The 27,186-nt window shown below is 37.0% G+C and overlaps 1 protein-coding gene across 19 annotated transcripts in view; it reads right to left on the bottom strand.

Annotated features, from left to right (window-relative positions):
- SHANK2 (SH3 and multiple ankyrin repeat domains 2) overlaps nt 1-27,186 on the bottom strand; it is a 320,253-nt gene that overhangs the window by 180,507 nt on the left and 112,560 nt on the right. For 18 of the 19 annotated variants that reach the window (XM_085548205.1, XM_085548207.1, XM_085548210.1 and 15 more), the window contains 3 exons: nt 18,819-19,128; nt 14,579-14,748; nt 3,250-3,363 (listed from right to left, as the gene is read on the bottom strand). In XM_085548205.1, the coding sequence (XP_085404331.1) occupies nt 3,250-3,363; nt 14,579-14,748; nt 18,819-19,128 (594 nt within the window). Of the gene's footprint in view, nt 1-3,249; nt 3,364-14,578; nt 14,749-18,818; nt 19,129-22,593; nt 23,112-27,186 lie in introns of those variants that run through there. The other variant, XM_085548214.1, reaches the window with a different exon arrangement.

Raw genomic sequence — 27,186 nt, 5'->3', positions numbered from 1 at the left:
GATCTTGCATCAATGCTTTAAAGCACAAATGAGACAACCTAGATAATTAAAATCCTGTAAGCCCAACATCAGTCCTAGGAAAATAATGGAATATTTCCTACTTGTCTCCATTAATGAAGGATTAAAGAAGCAGTATAGAATTAATGTCAGTCAATATGACTTTTTTTTTTTTTTTTTGGAAAACAGAACTTGCAAAACTGGCATGGTATCTTTCAAGAGACTGCAGGAACCAGGTGTCCTTCTATGCTGCCTACTTCCAGAAAAGAGTCTGGATGGCAATGAAATTCCCTGAAAATTGAACTTGTCTTTGTGGTGAGATTATACATCAGCATGACATGAAACACCTGCCCGCCAGTTTTACTGGGCACGCAGTGTTTAATTGTGGTTTGTTTTTTCCAAGAACTCTTTCTTTCTTTCTTTCATTCTTGGCATGCAAATGGCAAGCTACTATTAAAAACAATTATTCAAACTTGATAGCAAAGGGAAGTTGTTTGAAGAAATGTTCCTAAATATCATTTATGGCAAAAAAGAAACTATTGCTTTGGTCTTGGTCTGAAAAGAGCTGAGTTTGAGATTCATTTCCTACACATTATGATGATCTACTTACTAAATCATTATCATAAGAACTTCTGCTTCTTTGAAAAGTCCAAGATGCAAATTCTTGCAACTTCCACAAGTTTATGATGTTTCTCAGCTCATGTTCTTTCAGCAATCCCAGCAGACCTAATTTAATTTCTAATCTTTTCACCATGCCTAACACATTTTTCTAAATTATTTTGCATTTGTACTCAGAGGGAGTACTGGCTGATTTCTGCTTATAAAGCTTTCTCTTTTCATTCCCATTGTTTCTTATGCAAAAGGAATGAAGCTAACTGCATAGAGCAATTCAGTGATCAGTTGCTTTCAGTCCATACCATATTTCAATAACAATATGGCATATATTGTGGATTTGACATATTTTATGCTCACAGTACAGAGAAGCATGTACTGTACTTTACCTGTGACTTTGAGTGCAGGGAAGAAAGCCACATTTTTCCATACAGCCCAGGAAAATATGTGAGTGCACAAGTTTCAGCTCATGTTAAAATTTTACAACAAGTAAATTGAAGAACAATCAGAAAGACAATAGGTACCAACAACAATAAATGCTCTGCTCTTGTACGAACTATGTGGTGTAAGATTTCAGAATTTCATGTCAGAAAACACTAAGATGTTTCTGTTTATATTCTTTGAGTAATTCTAGATTTGGTAACATTTTTATTCTTATCAAAACAATTTTTTTCCTAATTTTCATTTCCTTTGACTGATCAAAGCACTATTTTCTTGTCATATATTAAAACAATCTTGTGATAAACTGAATTTACTTACTACACTATTTCTTGAAAAGACCTTTAAGGATCTGAGACAAACAGATAAAATTACTTTCTTTTTACAAAACTACTGAATATGCCTAAAGAAGATTTACAACTCCTTTCATGTTTTAGAACTTCACATAATCTCCCTCTCCAGAATTTTCTTCTGATTTTGATACAAAAATTCACTGTTCCAATGAAATGCAGAGTTGCAACAATAGAACCAAGAAAGGTATTTATGACAACTTTATTCCACAGACTAAATCTTTCTGAAATCTTCCAATCAAGTGGCCACAAGTTGTTACTAAGAGAGCCTTCAGAACTGGTCGTGTGCGATTCTTCAGTAGATTATCTTTCACATGGACTGAACTTATTCCTCTCCTATAACATTTCTGAAAAATGTTACATACTTGAATTCCAATTTTGTTATTCTCCTTCTCTTATCCAGTATTTGAGAACAAACTCCAGTGCTCCTAGGTTCATCATTTCCAGCCTCAGTCTTCCTTGTGTTTAATGTACCTCCAGCTCTTTAAATTCTTATTTCTTCTTAAGCCCCATGAGGAGAATCACAACTATTTTCTCACTATTCTACAAGCTGAATTTGTTCTCTCCAAACATGAGATTTGTTTTTTCCTCTCTCTCTTTTTTTTTTTTTTATTTATTTTTATTTTTAATTATTCCTTAAAAGGGAAATGGATGAGGAAGGATAACCTTTCCACGTAGTGCTTGGTTATCTTTGAGCAGTGTCTCTGATGCCTCATTCCTTCATTCGCATGGTTTTTGTACTATAAAAGCAACCTTTTCACCTCCTCTTCTGCTCATCCCATAAAGCCTATGTCATTTCACCTCAGCTTCCATTGTAAGCAAGGAAATTAAAATAATTCTAAAATCCTACAAACATTATCCCATCCAGCACATTCAATTCTATTCCATTCAAACTAGTATATATATATATATACCTTAGTGCACATGCAAGAAGTAAAAGAAGTATGTCTCTGCAGTTTACAATGGCACACATAAAATAATGATGTTCATGAATGAATAATACTATGCATAAATTTTAGGGTATTTTCTGTGCAGTGCCAGGAAGTTCCTAGTCAATACATCAGAGAACCAAAACACATCAATAGCTGATTTAGAACTGCCCACATTTGTAGAGAACATTAATTATATTCCTAGAGCTCATGTAAAATGAGCTTTTAATTAGAGAGTATGTCCTCATATCGTAATTCTTAAAAGGAAAGAAATTATGAGATGCTAGGTAATTCTTAAAATAGCATGTTTAATGTTCATATGTTTCTTTTATTTTACTTGAAATGTAAAGACTGCTCGCCTGAAGTCATTATTGGTTTACTCGTGGCTGTTAAAGCGTAGGATAATGGAGACTTCTATTTCATTTTTTATCAGCAAGGATGTACGTGGGCCATCCTGCTAACAGTTGTCTCCTCTACAGTTTAGTAAAAGGTCAACAGAGGAAACAATACCTCTGTGAACAAGAGCTTAATACGTTATATGACTGCTTTAGATGGGAAGATGACTGATCAATTTTCCTTCCATTATTTGTCTAATTAGTCATTCTCTCATACTGTATAAAGATAAAGCACAGCATACAACTATACAATAATTGTAAATACAGCTCTATGAAAGAGCTTTCACAGTACTTCACAGCATCATCCCTCATGAGAAAGACTGTTTGCTCAGATAGCATCCAGTAAAATCTAATCAATAAACCTATCTATATTCTTTTTAATTCAGCAGCTCAGCTTTATTTAATTCTCCAGTTTCTAATATTGCACAAACACACTGCTGTATAACATACTACCACCCAGCTGCCTCTGCTTGTCCAATACATCACATTTGTCATTGTTAGAATTCAACAAGGACTTAAACGGATTACCTGGTTTGCTTTCATTTGGTTTACACTGAACTTCTTCAACACATTCTGCAGGAAACCATCCAATATGTCCCCGGGTGCTGCCTTCCCAGAATCCACCTTCTCCAATGCTTAAAACTAAATATAGAGAAACATAGGAAACATTAGACTTTTATTCCCCTCCGATGTAAAAACTAAGATTATTTAAACAACTTTAATAATTGAATATTATGTTCCTAACAGCAAACACTGTCCAATAACTTAAATTCTAGTGCTGCAAAAGTAAGCACAGAGTAAACTTTAAATGTAACTCAAACCTAATCAGACTTTGAAACTCCTGCCCAAAACTATTTTTATCAGATGTTTTCTCAGCGCTTACATAATCCTTTCCATTTACATTTTTTGCATTGCCGTTTTAGTCAAGGATAAATGCATGGTCATATTAACACCAAAAATGAGTCTTGCCTGTTCAGATTAAGCTGAAGTGATGAATGCACTGTAAAACTGAATACATATTGAAACTGGGTTTTCATATATATGTATACGTAGAGAGAGACATCTCATATGTTTTGTACTTCCTAAGGAAACATGCCATTTTATTTAGTGGGTAACTCCAGAGGTGTAATATAGGTTAAGTAACATAATTGAATAGTTTGAGTATGCAGCAGCTAATGTACCCAATGTATATATCTTTTGAAACATTTTAGTGATCTGTCTCAGTAGAAGATAATAAAAATAGGGACAGAATGAGTTTCCAATGGAAGAAAAAGCAAATTAATGATGCATATTTTTACTAAGCAATTATAGGTGAGGTTCTTCCTAATCACTGTGTTAATAACATACGCTGAAAGAACATAAATGTTCTATTAAAAATATACTTTCCATTTTTTTAATAGAATGCATATGAAAGAATAATAAAATCATGAGTTGCTCTTCAAAGTAGGTTGGCTGGAAACGTAGCTCAGTCATACAGCACAGGTCTTCAGAGTACATCTGTACAAAACTCAGTGTTCAGTGTGGAGGTCCCTGAGCTACCAAAAACAGGCTCATGTAAGTCAAGGCAGCACAGTTCCATTATCAGTGTGCTTGCTAAGCCAGCCAAGCTAACTGGCCCTGATGAAAAATCAAGGCTAATTAGCCCAAGCTTGTCTCTGTGTTAACATATGCATGTGGTTTTCGCAACCAAGAAGAAGATCTCTGTGGAGTATTGCAGTATGTTAGGGATATTACGATGCTCAGAGCCATTTTGATGATCTCCAGCACAAGCGCTCTTTGCTCTGTTAAAACATGCCTTATCAGGCTTTAAAATTGTAGTCCCAAAGCCTGACTGCAATTGAATTCTGTATCAGTGGAACTGCTGTGACTCAATGGCTTTGAATTTGAACTTGATTTGCACTACTATAGACTCAGATGGAAATCAGATCAATGCTAGAGGGAAAAAAAAGTGTTCTGAGACTACTAGAGGAATAGTAAGAAGCCTGGCCTGACAAATTAGGATAAGTAAAAACAGTATTTGAAATAAAATGTTTACCTTATTTGTCATTAATGCAATCCTAAGATATTTGTGGTGTTGCTTATGAAGCGCGGATGTCTACTGACAAAAATCTTTGTGAGAAAAAATATTTTTAAATGTGTCAACTTTTAGTTTTTTAGTATAGCATATTCAGATGCACAGATTCCAGTAGCTGCTTATTCACAAATCACTTCCAATGGGAAGTACATCTTAAACCCAAGAAAAAATCCATTAAAGCAAAATGTTACTCCTGTGTGGGTTTCAAAAATACTGTTTATCAAGCACTTCTCCAACTTCGCGTGTATGAGGAAACCTAAACCTGTCTAGAAAGAGGCTAATGGGCGGGAGCACTGATTTTGCAACACAGTAACTACTCTGCAGTGAGAAGGAAGCCAGATAAAAAAATGTTTAGCATGACTTTTCTTTTAGTTAGCTAAGACCTATTGCTACTGTTTAGATAAGAAGAAAATATTAATCTAATTAGATTAATATAATCTAATCTATAGATCTAATGAGATCTAATAACTCAGAAAGAAATAGAAGCCTGTTCATTCATCCTGTATATATTGGGTATTTATCAACACTGAATATGTTTTTAAGAATGTATTCTCTGTTCACATAAGAACTGAGCGCATTTCTCACATATGAGATACATAAGGAGGCATAATTAATAACATACATATAGATATTATATCTATTGTAGTGTTCTATTGTACACTGATTCCACTTCAAATAACAATTGTGCACCCAAGCTTCCAATCAGCTGAAACTAAAAATGCAGCAGTAGTAGATTCCTGTTGAAGAGAGTTCAGAAGTGAATCTCAGTCCTGATTTCACAAACTAGCAAGATAAGTAGAAAAACAACTAATTAGCAATTAAGAACGTCTTCTCTAGCTCAATATTTCATTAATCTCTCAGAAATGCTTCAAATTAAATTGATATTTCAGTGCCCAAAAAGAATTTGCACAGTGAGAAAGAAGTCGGGATATCGGATATCCATTTAGAGTAGCAGCAGCTGATAAAACATCTAAGCCAAGATGAGAAAAAGAATGTGTTTTATAAGTCCATCTGTGAATACAAGGCAAAACGAGGTTACCAGAAAGCAAAAGCTTATCTGTTATTGCATGGATTATTAAATATCAGCAATTGCTAAGAGCAAGAGGGAAGCAAATATCCTTAGACCTGCCTAACATCTATGGAAAAGAGGTAGAAGAGAAAATGAGGTACTGCTAGAATGCAGCCAGCCTTTACCACTCTCGTCTAAGTTTGTCAAGAAATTAAATCTACAAATAAAATGATAATATTTATATAAAGGAATACAACATTATGGATATTAAGAAGAGGAAAACCCAGTGGAACTGCAAGGGGCAAATGTGGAGAAGCCAGAGATGCAACTGATGTACTGAGACAAGACAAATTACTGGTGAAATGGAGGAGAAGCACATACTGCCTAATACTAAAAATGTAATATTTGAGATAAATATGTGGGTTCTGCACTACCAAAAAAAAGTTGAAATAATCTTTTCAATAAATCTCAGGTGGCTTCACTAATACGAAATTCTGAAGCAGGAGTCAAAAATAAAATAATTTCTTGTATCTATAAAAACTGGCAATACTTCATGTATTCCAACACAGATAGTTGGGAACTTAAAGGATAAACTAATATTTCTACAGCTGAGAGAAAAAAGCTGAGAGAAAACAGAACTAGTCTATGCTGATTTAAGAGCCACAAGGGCTGAAAGTAAATATGCTTGCTATGATGATGTGCAGCTGAAGATCTGAATACTTTTAGTGAGAAAAGGAATTAAGGGTGCTCTCTAGAACTTGCAGTGGAAAGCAGAAAATTTCATCTGTAAGGAACAATGATAGTGCCGCTTCCATTCATAATGCAGTTTGACCATGTCATTTACCTTTAAACCATTGTTCAGTTATTGCTAAAGAGTGCTATTTACCTAATGAAATGTAAAAGGCTTTCCTCTGAATTGTAGATAGCAACAATTTATCTCCTGGATGTTTTTAAATTAATCCCTATGGTTTTTATTTTTCTGAAGGGCAAAAAAGCAAGTTATTTCTCTCAGAAACATTTACTATAGTCTTTTTTTTTTTTTCTTTTAGTAGTGTCAGCTGTTTGATGCAAATTTGCAGAATTATTTGCCCTTTGGAAGGACAGCTTCCAAATGACATAACTGCTCCAAGAGTAGGTGTTGCACTGGAAAGACAGTTTTGCTGAAAAATTACCTTTAAAAAGTTACAACTTACAAATCTATTTTCTTAACTTTGTGTTACATGGGCAACTTCTTTCCTCTAAGTACATTTCAGTAGGAAAAAAAAGTTAAAGGTTTAAACTATGTTTTCATAGAAATAAGAGAAATGTAAATTAAATGACAGTTACCTTCCAGAGTGACAGTTCTCTGCATCTGAAGTGCATCTTGATGCATACATTATAAGCAAGATAATTGGAGGTCAGCTCATATTACAACTTGCTCTTGCTTTCTCCTTTTTCTGCAAATCTGGTTTAAATTTTACTCCATTTCTTTATGTATCCTCATTTATTCCAGAAACATATCCTGCCTGCCCTCCCTGTCATTAACAATGAACAGGATCTGTCTGTTCTGCCTTATGGGCAGATCATTTCTGGCTTTAAAATACATGATCAAGAGAGACTGACATATCTTGAGACGAGTGCAACACTACTAGAAAGGAACTAATTGTCTATAGCACTGATAAAATCATGTTAAGGCCTCCAGCATGCAAACAAGCCCCAGCTGCCATGTAGAAAACGTTCCTGTGCAGTCCACGTACAATCTGGAAGGAAAGCCTTGTGTATCCGCAGTTAATGATTTTGCATGATTGACCTGAGCAGTTGGATTCAACAGTAGCTGCACAGGCATTTCTTTTAGAGGAGAAGCAAATTCAGCAATCTTTCCCCATCTCTGCCTGTGGAACATCAAAAAGAACTGAAACTGGGGAAGTAATGTGGACAGAAGATATTTCTCACTTTCAGATTTTATATTTAACTTTCAGTATTGCCTCTAAAACTAATGTGTGATCATCTGTGACTTCTAGGATTAATCTAATCAAATTTATGTAGTCCCTTTTACCTTTACTGTTTATCTGAAAAACTACCTTACTGGCCTGTAATTCAACCACTGTATTTTCTGATTTCTTTTAAAGGACTAACTGTTAAACTCTGATAACTTCATGTCTCTTGGTTGTGTCCCATTCCCTCCCTATCACTAAAGGATGGGAAGGCTGAGGAACATTAGCTTAAATTTTTGTCCTCATGTCAGCCACAGCCAACATGGCCACAGTCAAAGCCAGGCTAAATCCTGACTCAGAGCAGCATTTTTTTTTTCACCTTTATCACCTGTATTTTGTTAAGAAAGAAAACAAACAGTGTTCAAGAAGAGGACCTGGCTTGAGAGATGGTTCACAATGATGGATTGTTAACAGAGCAATCACTCACTACGTCAAAGTCTACAAATGCAGTAATCTACCCTTAATCCTCTAAATCTGAGGAAAGAGAGCTCAACTGAAATGGAACTGAATGAGCCGTGCTGTTCCAGTCAAGATCTAGAATTGTACACTTTTTCTTCCTCTTTACCATTGTGAACTACTTTTTACAAAGCTACTATCTTTTCTGCAGTTCCGGTATGTGTCTTAGTTTGAGAAAAGGGGAGTAGATATGAAAACACTGCACAAAATAATCCTCCTGTACTGATTTGAATATTGAAGAAATTAGAATCAAGAAATGGGAAAATCTCTAGTTCTGTACATTTTATCACTATCTCTGTTGAAGAAGGTGAGGATGGAGCCAGGTTTGCTCTTCTCCAGAGAAATGCCAAACTACAAGTGTGGGGAGTGCAGAGCAGAGAGAATTAACTTGTGAAGTAGCTCCAAACCAACTTAGATCAGAAGACTATACTACTGTGTCAGATGACAATAGTGTGCTCATATCCATTTCATAGCTCACCTCACTGGTATTCTGTGTCTATTGAATGCTTTTGGTCAGTTTCTACAGAAGATGATGGGGATTTGAAGATGTAAGAACATCCTAACCCTCTTTATGCAGCCTCCTGAGCAAAGCAAGCACTCTTGCTTGAGCAAGAGCAAGGCCATGTGTTTGTCACATATAACTCTGATTTACCAGTTAGAAGCACAATTCTGTCTCCTTCAGGTAAGAGTGACTGAAAGAAATGAATTAGTTTATTATCTGTGATGTGTCATAACTATTTATGCTAGGAATTTAAATCAAACTGATCAAGTCAGGAGACAGTAAGGAAACTAAGGAGACCAATGAATCTGAGCAAGGTTAATTTCACATTAATTTCATCCTTCATATTTTATAGTATAACAATCCTTATGCAAGCCTTTTAGGTTATATTCTGCTGCCTTGCTCATGCACTCAAAATACAAAATGCTATTGAAGAAACAAAATATACTTATGTAGCTCTTCCCTTTCTGGTATTTTATTTACTAATCTAACAAATGCAAAAGCCCAGGAGAACAACTTTCCTTCTGCCACCCATGAACACTGTCTGTTGGCAATATTTTCAAGCACAGCAGGTGTTTAATAATCTTTCTTTTTGAAAACTACTTACAAGTAGATTTTACAAGAAATTAAAATATTAGTGATATATTTGGATTGCACACTGAAGTAAAAGTAGTATTGCAAGGGCCAGTATTTCTAATGCAGAGAACTGATGACCTTCTGGTAGAACAGATGCTCGAGTCATCACTACTGTATGACTTCTGTTTCTCTAACACTAGAGAACGTATCTGGGAGTGGACCTTGATTGCACTAAAATCCTCTCAGATAGACAGACTGCACCTACATGGGAGGCATCAGACAAGATTCCCCTCCAAAAAATATGTTGGAATACACTTGAGATACCAGAAAAAGCTCCCATATTTCCAGATAATGAACACTAGAAAATGTAATTAATCTCAGTAACAGAGAAACCAAGCATTTTTCAGAACTGGCCCATGTATTTCCAGATGAAACAGAAGGGGTGGTGATACCATGGGAGTCAATAAAAATAAAAGAGAGAAGCAAAAATTTAGAGTTAATAGCCACCCATAAGGAGAGAGTAGACAATACTCTGGGACCCAAAAATTAGAAAGATAGGAATCACATGGCAAATAAACAAGCTGTAATAAAAACACATAATAATGGAAAGACAGGAAGAAAAAAACTGTGAGCAAGAAGAGGCTTCAGAGTTTTTCAAAGACACAAATAGCAATGCTTTAACTTTTTCTTTAGTCAGTAAGAGGTAATTCATGTCCATTTGAGATATGTCGTAATATAACATTGTTTCTGGAAAAAAACAAACAAACAACTTCATTGTTTTGTTTCTAAGGGACCAGAGATTGTCTGCTCTGTGCTGAGTTGTGATCAGAGGTAGAATCTACTACTTTTACAACAAGGTATGCTACTATAGACTTGAATAACAGGTAACCTTCTCAGGGATGCATACATCCTTCTGTAATTCTTTGTCTTCAAGACACAGAAAAGAATTAATTCTTCACACACAAAGTGTGTGAAGCATTGCCTTATCCATATCTGGGTTTTGTTATAAAAGATGCCACCTGAGTAACAGTTTAAGAATTAACTATTATGAATCCAAAAGATTATTAAAGTGTATTTTGCACATACTTTACATTTTGTTTGTATATGTCCGTGTGTCTGTTTAGACTGAATTAGTTTTATCGCACTGGAATTCTAGGCCCATACAAAATGCAAAAGAAACAAAATATGGTAAAAATATTTCAATGGGGAATGAAGCTAGCTCTTCATTCATGTTTGAATGAAACCTGCATAAAGCTACCAGGTTTATTTTTACATCAGCCATGGCCCTTCTCTCATGAGTGGCAGACACACAAATGATGTCAGTGAGCATGACTAACAACTAAAAATAAAGCTGGTATTTTTATAGAGGCTATGTAATATTCTATTAATACAAGACCATTTTGTTTAGTTTACATTATCTTAGGACCTTGCTCATTCATATCTTTTTCTGAGTAGTTTCCTTGTGCCATCTACTGTGATCAGTTATCACTCATGCACTTTCAAAGGTTTTAGAAAGTAAAAAACTCTGCCTCATCTTCACCTGATAAAAGCACTTCTCAACAAGAGTTTAGGGATTCACTCACCTCCATGTCCTGTCTTATAGTTATAAAAGTTATAAAAGAAAACATATAAAAACGTTTCCTAATTATTCCTTTCTCTAACATGTTTTGGGCTATTGCCTTTTGACATCTTTATAGTGATCAATCTCATGGTACACTCTGACAAGAACAGACAGACTGAACAGAGCCTAGAAACCCACAAGGAATTTCTGTACTAATCTGTAACCCAAGAATCATAGTGCAGCTCTCAAGTTGGCATAAGTGGGGTCAAGAGAAAGCTTTTTATTTTTCAGTTGTGAGTCAAGAGTGTTTTCAAACACTGCATACGGTGAGGCTCTAAGCCTCAAACAGACACATGTATCCTCAAACTAAATAAAATATTCTTGAATTAATAGGTTATTATGTAACCTGTGTGAAGTTTCATTACTGACTGGATTGTGGTCTTGCTAAGCAAGTTTTAGGGATAGAAGGACACAAGATATACCAGGTACTGAGTCAGTCTTCTACTTACAAAGGAGTACTTGATAGCCAGCACACAATACTGAGAGATGTGAGTTTTAATGCCCATGTTATCAGATGATGGAGAGAAAGTCTATCAGTCCTTCCTGTTAAACAATTTTTGGGTTGTTGGTTTTTTTGTCTGTTTTGTTTTGTTTTTTTCTCTGATTCAAATAATTACATTTTCACCTGAATAGAGGCATGAATTGTTTAACTGAAGCCAGATTTTTGTCCAATATGGTAATTTTGAATCCTTCCTCCGTACCATCACCCATCTGAGACCTTTTTTAAAGCATCAATGTTGTTTCAGCTGGATTCTTCATCCTCCGCACAACCTTGTTGTGTACATTCTGACATATTTTTGGTGACACTTGAGGAACCAAAATGACATGATAACAAGAAATAGAGTTTGATATGCCTCTGAAACTTTTTCCTTTGATGAGTAATTGCAACCTATAATATGGTTCTAGCCTTCCTATCAAACAGACTTAAATGACACTCAGTAAGACTTCGTCAAGTAACAGAACTACTGTTTTCTTTTTCCTATGTACATTCTTTTCTTTTTCCAAGTTTTCCTAAATGGATTGACATCTATAAACATCTCACTAGACTTCACTGCATTTAAGTTCTATAAAATGCTGTAAAATAAACATGCCTGCAAATCCTAGATCTCTGCTAGCTTTTTGCTTCAATGTGCACATCATATATTTGATACTGAAGAATCCCTGTAGGGATGATATAATGTTGGATAGGTAAGCCTTGCTTTATATAAAAGTAGTAAATAATTTATGGTCAGCTTCAGTAAACACAGATTTTCCCCATTTTCTGTTTCAGTATTTTTATATGCTTCAGTTATTGCCCCCACAAAATCACTGTCTTATGTCCTGATCATCCTATATTAAGAAGATCTGAAAAGTGAACTAATTTTCCCCTGCACTGTTTTCCAGTTACTGTCATAGTAGCTTAGAACCAAGGCTCCTGAACTAATTTATTTAACTATTAAACACTTCATTGAAATTTAAATTCCTTGTTTGATGGGTATTTTTGCATATAATCAGCCCAGATTCTACTGTAAACAAGCAGCCTGCTAATGAACGTCCTACAAACTTCAGCATACCAACGAATGTGTTATAGTGTTTCCACTTCTGTCAGGGAAAACATTTTCTGTTTTGTCATTCTCCAGAACTGCCTGGAGTCTCTGATGCTTTATTCTGGTAACTAAAATCTGTGGCCTAAGTTGTTCTTAAATCCTCTACCGTATCTTTAAAACCAGCAACTCAGTTGAACAAAACCATGTAGGGATATAATACTTCCCAAAGAGTAGATGTTGTTGCTCAGCCATATTCATTCTTTATCTGTTGGCAGCTACTAGGAACCTCATGAACACATCTGATTCAGAAAGCTATTTAATACTACTCATGGCTCCTCATATTTCACCTCTTGTAGGAACCAGCAGTTCTCCCAATTGGTGATAAACCTCCCTAGATTATGCTCAAGCTAAAACTTCTGGAATATGCATGTTTCACTTTTTTGTTATTATTTTCTTTCAATTCACTAACATGTAGCTTATTCTACTGTCTTTTTCCTACACCTTCTTGGTGAGAACAAACTGTGCAAGACCCCAGGTCTCCACATTTTCAGTATTCTCATGTAAAAGTATGAAAATTACATTTACATTCAGTTTGCTTTATGTTTTGCATGACAGTTACTCATAATGCAAATTAAACTTTCTCTAGGTTGTACCCATTCTTTTGACATTTCAAGGCTTTTGTTAACTGAAATAATGCATTTCTTCTTTTGCATTTATTCTCATAGACTGAATGCTTACAAAAGAGGTTCCCAGAAGATACAAATCTCTGTCAGTTTTGTTAGAATTTGAAGCCAACTCTGCTATCAGTAACTTCAATTTTACTCAATATCTGGCATTCCCAGTGCTTTGCATGTCTTTATTAATTTTACTCTAGCTTAGTTAACTCCCATTACTTGTCAGCTTTTACAGTTTTATTAAGTGTTCCTATTGGCTCTCCCTAATTTCCTTGTGCACCATTTTCTTTCACTCATAATCACTGATTTCTATCAGACAGGGTATAGCCACTTGGAACTGTCAAATCACTTTTTTCAGCCCCACAGCAATCAAACAGCTCTCCTAAATTTAACCTTCCTCCTTCATCCTTACATTTATAAAACTTTACATGTGTTTTATCTTTAAAGAGTAGTGATCTTGAAATTTGCTCTACACCTTCTGAAGGACTGAGTTAAAAATAATTATTAAACTTAAAAATGCTTCAAATGTCAACCATTTGTAAAACAGAAAAATACGTTTTAATATCTCCCTAATTACGTCCAGCCACTACAAACAGGATCAGAAAAGTGGGATATTTTCCTTTTGAAGGTAAACAGTTTCAGTTGCAGGGAAACTTTCATCTGTTTAACATTTTTATTTAGGATTCAGAATTTATTCCTTCTTATTTGCCTTCCATAACTGGAATTTTGTTTGCATGTATTGACTAGCAGATCTTTTTGTGCCAGTTTTAGCTGGATATGCAAAATCACAGATTAAACTGTGGTTACTCTCTTAGGAAGTTGGGTCTTGTACAGCACATTTCTTACTCTCTCAGCATTATCTTGAAGTGCTTTCTGTCTTCAAAGTAATAACTTGAACTTTGACTTTGATTTTACTGTATTCTTGTTTGAGAAGTGCACCAGACACCAGAAATGATATGTGCATCACCATATTTGATCCTTAAATTACTTACAGCAGACTCTATCTACATACTTACGCTACCTCTCAGGAGGGGACTCTTTCAGTTCAACAAGTGAACTGCTCCTTGAGGAAAGGAACAAAGACAGACTTTGTCCCTATTGCTGTTTCCTTCCTGAGCTTTTTGGATAGCCAACAAGTTTACAAACTTTTAAAGTGCTAATGCTGTCTTTCTGTAATGACTACAGAAGCCAATTACATGTTCTGTGCAACATGCTGCTACTACTGCACATGTTTTTGAATTTCAATGTACTTAAAAGTCACTTACAGTTAAAATAGTAGCTGAATACAGATTGGTTACAGAATGGAACTAGGAGCAAAATACCTTCTAAAGAAACAAAAGCAAAAAATCACTTCTATTAAATATGAGATTTTTTTTCCTAAGATAAAATAATCTTAAAATAAAATTTCAATGTAGAAAAGGAAAAGCTTGTTTAAAATTAATTACTCACCTTTTACTCTGTCTCCTTTGTGCAGATGAATTTCCCCTTCTCCTTGAGGTTGATATGGCTTTACGACAATAAAAAGTCTTCCTGGTACAGCACTGTAAAGCTTGCGTTTTGGACCCTGATAATCCAAGGCAGACAGAGTATCCTTGTTGGCACTAGGACTGTAAACGGCACTGGAGATTGAAATTAAAATCATTAACAGGTTATTTAAAATGAAGAAAGTTAATCATTTACCATCATATTGGTAGTATTAAATTAAGCATAATCATCTTCCAGTAATACATCTAATCCTGCAGAAAAAAAACATATACACATGTTCTATTTTCATCTTAAATGCATTCTTTACATTCTGGAAGTCCTTCTGTTTGAAATACAATGTTCACCTGTTCATGTTGGCCTAGAAACTAAAATAAATACTAAAGTTTTTCGTTTTTCTACAAGTGGAACTTGCACATTCACAGTCCCAAATTAACTTTAAATTTTCTGTACAACCACACAACACGAGCTCCACAATTTGTCAGAAAGATTTTTAAACATCTGTATATACAATGTTTGTTGGGAATGGATAACATTGTAATATTGCAATGTTAACTGAACAATCAAGAAAAATGAATCATCAAGTGAACAGACTGAAAACTTAAGTTACTTCATCACTCTACTATGGACTAAATAATTAAGTTCCTTCATCACTCCGTGGCCTGAAGCTAAATACTGCATCTGAATGTGCACTAAGGACAGTTAGCATATTCTCAAAGAGTTCATTACTTATTTGTGGGAATCAATAGCTCTCGCAGTGACTTCAGAGTGGCCCGTACTAACAAGTCATAGATCATTAAAAAAATCACAATCCAGTTATGATACACAGAGAGAAATTATTGAAAACTACTGAACAGATCATTATTAAATCTCTCCAAAATAAGTAACTGTCAGAAATATAGCATGAGAAAGAAGCAAATATTAGAGGGTAGAAAACTTGTATGAGATATCACAATGTAAAAAGAAGTAAAGTATGAAGGTCTTAAAGTCTAGAAACAGAAATCATTTGTGAGAAAGAGAAGTATTAATAAAGATTTTTAAGGAAGAGTAGAAAAAGGAAATGAATGACTGGTGATGTAGCATTTCAGCTTTCTGTGTTCTTTTAAGGAGAACTAAATGATCTCACAATGCTATATAAAGCAAACGAAATATGAGGATTGTTCCTTACTGTTTCCTCATCTTCTCCTTTTTTATCATCAACACTTCCATCCTACTCGGTAACTCAGTAACTTCTTCTTCACTTGGAATGATGTTTCCCTTTCACTTCATCATGCTTTTCTATTACCATGAAGACGTGCTGAGGTCCTTAAGTCTTTAACAGTAAACTCCTGTTGCTTGTCTGTGAAGGACTTTGCATCAGAAATGGCTCACACCATTTAAAGGAAAACAGGAAAAGCTGATGTTCAATTTTCAGTTTGGCTCCATTTCTTTTTCCTTATAAGTGAAGAAATACTCATAACTGTAAACAGTCCAGATTGTTCCATGTACAATTCCCAAATGTATCAAGCTGCATTTTCTGCCTAACCTGGTAGCAGCATTTTATTCACCTATAACAGAAGGTTCATTCATTTTCTTTCTTAATGAAAGAGAAGAGTATAATGGCATATTTAAGCTTTGCACTGAAGACATCTTCTCACACAAGACGAGCTTAGTAATGGAAATCAGGGCTGCAACAGCGGAGTCATGACTTCTTAGAAAGATCTCCCTTTTGTCCCCTTGCTCCAGCAAGTCCCATGTCAAGAAGAAGCCAGAAGAGAACATGAGGAGTTTAGTATGTTTTCCCTTTGCCCAGGAGTAGGTGGGCACCCCTGATTGGTGTGCAGAACAGCAGCCAGGTGAGAATATAAACGAACACCTGAGTGACAGGCTGCAGTGACCACATGGACCCCTTCCAGCATCACTCTCCAGCTCTGTCCTTCCAAGCAGCAGACTGCTCTCTGACACCTCATTAACCTCCTGGTGAAGCTAACCCTGACTTTTCCATCACCCTGCCCCTTCTGTTGCTGTGGCTCCAACATCCAACATTCAGTCTGAAAGGACTTTGTCATATAAAGGGAGGAGCAGCTTCACAGTTATGTACTGTTTGCAAATAATTAGCACCAATTCCCACATTTAGCTGATAGTAAGTAGGTGGTCACACAGTGAAACAAAATCTGCATCATGTGAGTTGCCATTCAAGGCAGCAAAGCAGGCCTGTGGCATCAAAAGGAACTGCTTGCAGGGAGAGACTTTAAAATGATTTTGTTGCCTTTAAATTTAGAGAGACTTCAGTTCTCTTCAAGCACTTGTAGCTCTGGATCTCTCTCAGAAAAGCCTTGCTGTTAAATAGCACTTTGCATCTGGACAGCTATGCATGTGGCTATCATACTGGCATATTAACAGAACAACCAATATTTTTTACCATGCAATTTCAGGCAGGAATTTTGTTTGCACCATCATTTATGCTAGTTTTCAAAACCACTGGTTCACAGAAAGGGAAAAGTGGCTGAATAAATCCAAACCAAATAAACATCACTCAAATGCATATTCAATTTTTTATTTTCTTTTTTTTTTAATTTTACTTCTCTCCCTCAAAGAAGAGTTTGTACTCCGGTTGAAACATGTTATCCCAGGAATACTGAAGAAAAGGCACTTTTTATCCATTACAGCTGAAGTAGTCATGGAAAACAAGGTAAATCTTCCCACTTTGGTGATACCAGCGACATTAAGTAGAACACAAGCACACTCATTCTGCAAAAACTACCTCGCAGGTGAAGACTCCTTCCAGACAACATGACTTGAAGTTGCCATACTTCTGTGTGAAGCAGCATCACCCAAATTATAACCAAATGAGCTTTTGCCACTATTGTAACATAGTTTGCTCTGCTGCGTGAAGCTGCTTGCCTAAGAATTTCTTTCAGGGGTTCTTATTTCTCAGATAACTATTTTATGCACCACATCCCAGAAATATTGCTGCCAGCACAAATAATGATTATCAGTTTTTTGTGCCTACAGCCAAAGAGAGAATACAAACATGCAGAATGTGAACAGTAACTTCAACTACATCACTTTCTGTTTTACTGACTTGGAAACTCGATTAAAGATTCAGATACTTACAAATAGCAAAGAGAAATTAACACCTACCTTACTTAACAATACCCTTGCCTTTTATGCATTGAAGAATGGAATATGTTTGATACTAGGAAACAGGATGGACAAAGGCTGATGTTTTAAATGATGACTGAATTAAATGCATTTTGTCAAAATATTTAAGCACTGAAAATTTCTATCAGTACCGCCTTCCTTCATTTTTGTAACCCTGTGCTTTAACCCAGCTGGCTTATCATCCTGGTGCAGCTCCATCACTTACACACTTAACAGTTGCATTTTCTGTGTCCTATGCAAAGGGAAGCTTAACTAATTTGCCCGTTCACTGTTTGACAGTGGCTTCATAAACCTGAAGTCCTCATTTGTGATCAAAACCTAGACACAATCACCTGCTTTATTATATTACTTGCAATATCTACATCACTCTAATTCGTCGGGATTTGCTCTCCAGTGGGACATAGCTGCAGGTTATTTGCAGAGAGTGCCTGCTAAATCGCTTTTATAATTCGAGAGGAGAGAAAGCAGCAAAATCTGAGGGAATGTGAAACCTTGCAGCAAGGATAATCATGACAGGTGCCCGTGACACCTGTCATGATTATGACATGAGTCAAGAAACTCCCTCTGCTCTCAGTCATCCTCCTGTACTGCCCCACTTATTGCCCACACTTATTCCCTCTGGTTTCCTGTTTGGTTCAGCACTCATCTGTAGAAAACTTAAACCGTCTTTGCTCTGTCACTCTTAGCAGGCCCAGCACAGGTTTCAAGCATGACCTATAGATGGGACCAAAAATCTCAGAAATATCTTTTATGGATGCTGAATACAATTATAAGACCTTGAGAACTTGCTCTGTGATTTGGAGCTGATGAGCTTTGCTAGATTTTGTAGTCTGCCTTACTGTTCAAGCTCTGTAGGGAACCAGCTAGCACTGACTACCAAGGGTGGGAAGGATTAAAACTTTCACATTTGAACATGTTCCACTGTTCAAATCGCTGTTGAGATTTTGTTACCTATATATTATATAGCCTGAAAAAATGGTCAGATAAATTCCATAAAAGAACATAGCAGTGTAGCATGATGACATTAGGAATATTTCATACTTTGTGAATGTTCAAAATTCACCTGATGTGCCTGTGCTGCTGCCGTTTGCCATCCTCTCCCAACCTGTTCAGGGACGGTGACCGGCTCCGGGAGGATGGAGTGTAGCTCCCCACAGTTTTTACAGTTCCATTAGGATTATTCTGCATCTGTTGAAGTAGATGAGGTGAAAGGCTGCGGTGGGAAGACGCAGAAGAGGAGACTGACCACTCAGGGATATTGTTGATGTTCAGGTTGTTGTCACTGTTGGAACGAAGCAAGATACGTGGTGCCGCTAAGGTGCTCGGGGGTCTCCGCCTTCTGTTTGAGTAGGTAGGAGCCTCCCTAAAGGGCACTGTGCAAAGAAAGACATCCAGGGTAATTGCAGATGAATTTATCATTTATATGCGCTTACCACCCCATAAAAAGATTTAGCAACATATGGCATTGGGTTTTTTTCTGCAGAGACAGAAACTTTACCTTGCCTGCATATTTAACCAAATTAATTATCTTCAAAACATCATTAAAACTGAAAACAACTGGCCAACATTAACTTGTTTACTGGTTTTAATGAACAGGCAGGCAATGCCAGCGGTCAGAGTCTGCTGAGCAGTCTGATCTACGGTCTATGAAAAGGAAAACAGCTAATTATCACCAAGCTTGACTCTCACGCTGTTCAGATTCACTCTATGTCCTAATATTCAATCAGAAAGACACTGAATGGGGCTGATCAGTAGGTTTTGTTGTATCATCTTCCATCTCCCTTCTCCTGTCAGCATCCAACAAAATTCTCCAATTTTGTTCCATCATAAGCTCAGGCCTAACCTGAAATCTGTTGTGTTATCAGTCACCTTATCCCCATCTTCCAGGTTAAAAATCAAGGACATAGATTTTTCTTCTGGCAGAACTCTATTACACCTCTACAATCCCCTGGTATTCATCTCTTTCTAATCTAGGCATTTCTACTCCATCTATTACTATTGTATATAGAGCATATTACCCCAGGGTAATACACTCGCCTTGTCACGTGCCATGTCCTGGGGAGAACATGACTGTATCCAAAGGCTGCAATATGCTAGTTAATGAAACAGTCATTACAGAAAACAAAAGCAAGAGCAATAAAAACCTAATGCAAACCAGAGAGCCTATCCATTCATCTACATTACTGGTACACTGCTGCAGCCATACGAGAATTTGAACAAGCAGACACTTCATATTCCACATGACCATTTCTCACTCTAGTGGGTCAGTTACTTGCAAGAGCAATTTAAAAGTAGAATTTCCTAATAAAAGACACTCAACTCATACTAGAAGTGACAGCATTTTCTACTTATTAAATAAGGCAGTAAGGGACCTGACCCTGGAAACTCATACTTAGCACAGTCTACATTCATGCAACTACTCTCGTTACTTTCAGTGGAGCTCATGGTTGTAGGATTGATCCTGCATGTACTTAAATCTGAAAAATGCACGTAGTTACACCTGAAAAGTCACAGTAGCATAACTAATACAAGGCAGCCAGACAGGTGTCATTCTGAGGACTCCACTGAGCTGCTGTAATTTTCAAATATCATATTTCAGTTGGGAAAGAAGCCTCACAAACTATCATCCTACATCTCTAAAGTGCCAGCAAATGCCATTTGTAAAGTGCCACAAATGTCTACACATTCAATGCCCTTTAAAAACATAGAAAATAACAGAATTAGATTGTGTCTGTCATACTCTGTAAGTAAATGAATTCACATAAATTTGAATATACACAGGAATCAATCTGTCCTGCCTTGACAGCTAGCTTTTAATTGGGAGTACACAGAAAAACTTAAGTTCCAGAGCAAAACTGAATGCATATTTATAATGTAAAATAAAGGTGTAATTGTAAGGAAAATAATGGTTTATATAATTTTCACCTGAACTGCTTTATGATTAACTGTGATACTTAGTACTTTAAAATAGTATCCTTAATATTTCTAATAGGTTGAAACAGTGTTTGGTAAGTAGCCCAAGAATATCAGAACAAGCATAGAAAAGAGAACAGTGTGCACAGAGAGAAAAGGCTTTAAATTTATTTCCATAATTTGAAAAGAGGCTAAAACAAGAGAAGTAGTCTTTAAAAGATGTCAAAGGCATGAAGTTCAATATCTGTCCTAGAAACTGACAGAAAGTCTATATCATTTTCTGGGTATTCCAAATCTCTTGTTCTTCATAGCTTTTCAGGGTTTCAAAGCAGCAAAGTGTGTCACTGAAAGCACCTTACTGCCTCAAATGTCACGGTGAAATCCACGGGCTAGTTCTAACTTGAAGAAAATTCTTATATCCAGAATTAACATCCACAGATCTTCTGACCAACGTCTATGACATAGTTGTGCTGTTTTTTACCCTACTATTGTACTTTGAGGATTATATATGGCTCTGGATGTGATTTCACTGAAGACAGAAATCTTTCCCAGGTACAAAATAAAACCCACCACATTACCTACCACAATAGTTTAATTACAGGAAAAAAGAGACAAAAATCAGAAAATGTATTGCAGATACAGGTTTCTGCCTGAAGAAGTAGCCTTGTTTCCTTAAGATCACAAAAGTTTGTCTCAGACTTTGGTAAAAATGAGGTCTAACCCTAAGACTTCAGTTTTCTACCCCTTAAAATTGCTTACACCCAGGGTAGGGTCTGGAGCCACAACTCCACCAAAACAAACGGTGCCCATGGGTTCTGTCCGTGTGCTGTCAGCTGTGCATGTCAGCGGCAGCGGGAGGACACGAGCTCGGGATGGGGAAAGGACAGCAGTGAGCTGTTAGCACCTTTGTGCCAGCAGTCAGAGAAAGCACAGGGCTGAGCACTATCTCCCACTGGAAAGTAGTATGCATTGTATATATGAACACTCACATATACAGGTATCATGTTAAATTCACACTTTTTCCTTCACATGTCAGAAAAGGATCTTATATTTAGGAGTCAGCTTTTGATTCACTATTAACGTTCTATCCTTAAGGACAGAAGTGCAAGCAAAACCAGCCTTTACTACAGAGAATAAACAGGAAAGGGGGCAACTAATGACACCAATTGGTGTGTGTCTAACAGATCTTTTACAGAAAGAGTTAAAAATAAACATTTTCATGCCTAAAGTGATTAATATTCCTCCCAACTGTTTCTTTTCCCCAGCAATCTGCAAACTGTAAGTGGGCGGATATTTTTTTAGCTCCTCTTATAGTCATTATTTATATTATTTGCACAATAAAAAAATCACTACAACACAAAATGATGGAATGAAAACATCCACTTTTTTAGCTCTGTTGGACACTGTCACTCCCTAATATCTCACTATGCTCACGACTATAAGAATAACTATTCCAAAACTCATTTGGGAAAAACAGTTGATATAACATGACATGAAAATGCCTGAACTAATTTAAAGCCCCCGAAGTTTAAAATTATCATCCCTAAAAGCATGTCTGAAAGCATCATTTAATTCTTCCTTATCTCTCAGCATCCTTCTACTCCTGGCATTTCATACATCTGAAGGAGTAGCAGTCACTGACAAAAATTCACTCAGGAAATTCCTTACATGTCTTCAAATGCATTTCTTAGGGAATAACACATTTCTATAACTACTTCATAGAAAAAAAAACAAAAAAACCACAATTAAAAAAGTCACATCCAGCCTTCATAATCAGTTGCCAAAATGGACTGTCTAGCATAAAATAATTTTGGAAACAAAACTGTATGAACTGATTAATTATATAGTCACTAAGCCAATCATATTAAATGTACACAAGAAAACACCAGTCTGAAACATCAAAGTGTTCTGCTTGTATCGCTTACCTTCTTTCTTTGTGAAGGCATTTAACAAAGACTTCATTTTCCCTTTTACTTTAGCAGCAATCCCCTCATTATATAACCTTTGCTGAGAAGAAAGAGGAGGAAAAAAAAAGAAATAGAAAAAAAAATAATAATACAGCTACCCAATTTCTATGTGCTCAGGCTGCCTGCACCCTGACATAAGCAGCAGGTTTCTGGGCACTGTGTAATTGCCAGCATAGCCGGGCACACAGCGCCCGGCGCGCTGGTGACAAAGCCCACCCCACATCCTGTCTGTCAGCTGGGAGCCAACTGTGCATAGACTGGAGCCGCTCACACACACACACACACAAAAAGAGAAAAAAAAAAAAAGGAGAAAAAAACCACCACCCTGCTCTCCCTCCCAGCATCAGTCATGTGAGCGGCTCTGCTGCCGCCTCGCAGCGGTGCCCTGCTCCTGGGCCCAAGGCAAGAGGCAGGGAGGACAGAAGATGTGCAGCAGGGCTCCGTGGCTCTGCGGCCACACCGTGGGCTATGCTGTCAATGGCAGGGAGCCCCGGCAGAGCTGGGAGCTGCTTCACGAGCGCTAGCATGCTCAGCTCACAAACTTGCCTGGCTGACCCGAAAGGGCTTACAGGCACCCTTTGTTTTTCGGTGTTTGCTTGCTTGCTGAGTGCAGTGTTTGCAAGGAAAAGTGAGAAGCAAATCAAAGCAGCAAGCTGCCTGTACCGAATACAGTGAGACATTACACAAAACTGCCAATAACCAGAGTAGCTGAAGCTGGCCTATATTCCAGCCTGACACAGATAGGTATCAACACCAGCAACTTCCCACTCCCCTCTGCTGTGGTGATTACACCAAAATAAAACAGAATCCCTTTCTGCACAGGGCAAAAATACTAAAATTTGACTGTGTCATATCTCTAAATTTCATGTAGATGACACAAAATAAATAAGCATGTCTTGCAGTTTGTAGTGCACTGACCCATCCCTGGAGGCACTCAAGGCCAGGTTGGTTGGGGCCCTGGGCATCCTTATCTGGTGGGGGGCAGCCCTGCCCATGGCAGGGTGGTAGGAGCTCCATAATCTTTTAAGATACTTTCAAAACCAAACCATTCTGTTATATGATACAATAATTCTGACAAACATTCTGGAGGAAGCTATAGCAGCCTGCAATGTACAGGCTCTTTGACAAAGAGGAAGCAGGGGAAGTGCAAGCAGCCCCTCCAGAACTCTAGCAGAACCAACGGTGAAACAGCTATGAAAGTTTGATGCTTTGAGCATGAGTTACCCAGAGTGAAAAACCATCCTCAAACTGCATAAACCACATAGTATTTAATAAACATGTATTCCACCTCAGACACATCTGCTGACTGCTAATACATCTATTTTGAAAATGTTGGTCTTTTTCTAACTGAGAAAACAGCTTCAAGAAAGATAGAAGATAAATCACTTAAATGGATTCAACCTCCATACGCCTGGTGATATCATACTAAGAAAAACTGAAAAGAATTAGTAAGCATAAATGAATTCAATCATTTAAACTTCATTTAACATTCCAGTGTTTGCATAGCTCTTAATTTCTAATGAGAGTAATATTTCTCTAAATTAATATAATTGTACACTTTGATTCAATTTCTTTTTCACTGTGCTCATCATGTGGAAACTTTACCAGAGATACTAGATATAAAATATGCATATAAACTTAAACATCTATATTTGAGAAAAAAAAAATTTTCTTCACTTTAAAAAGATGTAAAGCTTTCTAAAGAATAACTTTGAACTCTCTTTCACCAATTTATAAGCACACGCATTTGTTAGCTCTCTAGAAGAACCAGTATTGTTCCCAGAACAAGAACTACTTACACCAGGAGAGCTATGTCACTAATTTAAGTTATGAATTTCTGTGTGTTACTTTTTCTAATAGAATCATAAAATCATTCAGGCTGGAAAAGACCTCTTAGATCATCTGTTCAAACCACCAACACATCCCCATCGTGCTTACTTGAGCCATATCACTCAGTACAACATCTACATGGTACTTGAACACCTCTAGAGCTGCTGACTCTATTACCTCACTGGGCAGCCTGTTCCAGTGCCTCACCACTCCTTCAGAGAAGGTTTGTTCTAGTACCTAACCTGAACCACCGTGGCACAACTTCAAGCCATTAGTTCTTGTCCTATCAACAGTCACCTGAGAGAAGAGGCCAACTCCCACTTTACATAACTCCATTCAATACCCTCAATTCCATTTGGAGACATGAATGACAAAGGAGCTGTAATTATTAGTAACGTTCCAAATTTCCATGGTACTTTCTAACTAAACTTAGTCAACAGAGAATGAGGGCTGGTGAAGCCTGCAGAAAACCTAAAGGAGTTCCAGCAGCCAGAGATGGAAAACGCTCAGGGGAGACTGACATCTTGGATTTTAGTTATTGATGTGGCTGAAAGAACTCAGCATTGCTGCAATGCCCACAGAGTAGAGGTTTCCAAGTGTGTACACTGAAATCAGCTTTACACAGCACAGGGGAATGCTCTTTATTGACTATGTGGAACATAGATTGATCCCCCCACTAGCCCCCTTGCATTTTAAGAGGAGAATTACCTGTTGTGTGCCCAGGGAAAGACCAAAAACCCTACCCCTATATGTTCAGCCCTGGGCACTTTGCTAACATCAAAGCGCTACCAGTATATAATCATGGGAGCCTCATCCTCAGATTACATCATCCTCAGTGTGGGTTTCAGTGCTTCAAGTTAATGGCATCCTAGGTACCTAATTTCAAGAGTTAGGCTAGGAAAGTGTTAACTCTATTGTGCTTGTTCCTGTCTGTTCATATACAGAAAAATAAGAACAAGCAGGCAACCGTGGTCAATCAAAATCAATCCCAGGGGGTATTTTTATTAGATTCTCACTGGAGCTCCAGCATTTCATCACCTAGAGGTTTCTAATCAGTGTTATAAAAACATTAAAAAAAATATTAAAGTCACTTGAAATTATTGAGTTTCATGGAAATTGTAGGAACCCTTTCGTATCTACACCATCAGCTATATCAGCAGATGAATGAGCATTTTATTCTGGTTAACTGTCTCTCTTTCTCCCATTGAAGGAAATATGTTTTCTTCCTCCGTGGCAGAGCCTACTGCAATAAACATTATTGTACAACTGGAAAATATGACAATCAAGGAAGTCAATGAACTATTTGCAGCTGCAGTTTTTGATGTTTTCTGATTTTCACTAAAAGCTTATTAGAACTTGCTTGTTTTAACTGACATCCTAAAATCTGTAGTGTGGGAGAAGTAATAAAGAAAACATTCTGGCAACTTCCACCTTTTCCGGAAGTTTTTTTGCTGCCTTATGATGGTAGCTTTGGTACCATTAGTCCAGCATAAAAGAACTAATAATTTGGTTGCGTCAGCACACAATAAGTATGTAACCCACAAGCTATAGCAGCTATAATCTAAAAATCATAAAGCTCATTGCAAGCATTACAAGTGCAAGAGAGGTAAGCCCTAACAGTCTTTTTTCCCCTCTACACCTTCTGTAAGTGCTCAGTAAGACATCAAGGGCTCTGCATGAGCCCTCAAGAGAAATTAAAACATGGGCCTTGAGTTTAGCTTTGATTGGCTTTTCTTGTATGTTGGTAAAGTCAGGGTCCCAGATTTTTTCTTTGTACCTCAGTCCCTAGATTCCATTGAAAATCAATGCAAAATAGTGACTTATATATTTGTTTGAGGATCTAAATTTAGCAACTTTATGAACAGCTAAAAAATGATACATTTGACCAAATCTACACCCTTGCTTCTTCTGCTCACCAAGGGCAAGCACTTTTCAGATAATGGCAGAACACCTATTATCATACTTTATTCTTTTTAGGTTTTGCCCATTTTTGAGTTCTCAAGAGAAAAAAAATCCCTTTAACTCAGATACCCATCTAGGCTTTTGTTAAAAATACAGTTCTTCACATGTATAAATAAATTTCTCTCCACTATAAAACAGGCTTCCCGTATGCTAAGCCACCAAGGGGAAAGTTAGATGAGAAAAGACAGATTCAAATATAGACTGTAAAGCACAAAAAGATTCAAATACAGACTGTAGAGTACAAAACAGAAAATAGAAAAGCCAGTACTTCTAGTTTGCTTATTTAATCCTACAGAGCCACAGTGTAGCTTCAGAAGGAACCCTTCTTAGGGCAACAACTAAACCTCTTTCATCACAGCATGTTGTTTTATTTTTTGTAAAATGTCTGAGTTCATTCAGGAAGCTGCAGTTATAACAGCCCTGAGAGAAGAGCATCTGAGCCCACGCAACTGCTTGAAGAGCCCAAATGTATCTAACCTTAGTCTCCCTCACACCGCTGGGAGAGACATCTCCCCATTCAGCCACTATCTGTATCCATCAGCACCAGTTAGCAGACTTCAGGCAGGCAGTCCAAGTCTGAAGAGCAGAACGAGGGCAGGAAACAGTGTGTAGGAAAGGACAGCAGAGGGATGGATTGGGAACAGATGGCAAGAGTTATCAATTAGAAGGAGAAAGAAAAACAGAATATAGCAGTGAAAGTTACATAGCCATGTGCCAGACTTCCCTTCCATCACCTGGCATGTACCTTACATTGCTGTC

This window comes from Coturnix japonica, chromosome 5 (assembly GCF_054131305.1).
Source record: "Coturnix japonica strain WE chromosome 5, WE-NBRP24, whole genome shotgun sequence".
Classification (NCBI taxonomy): domain Eukaryota; kingdom Metazoa; phylum Chordata; class Aves; order Galliformes; family Phasianidae; genus Coturnix; species Coturnix japonica.
This window is presented reverse-complemented; position numbering and strand designations above follow the sequence as displayed.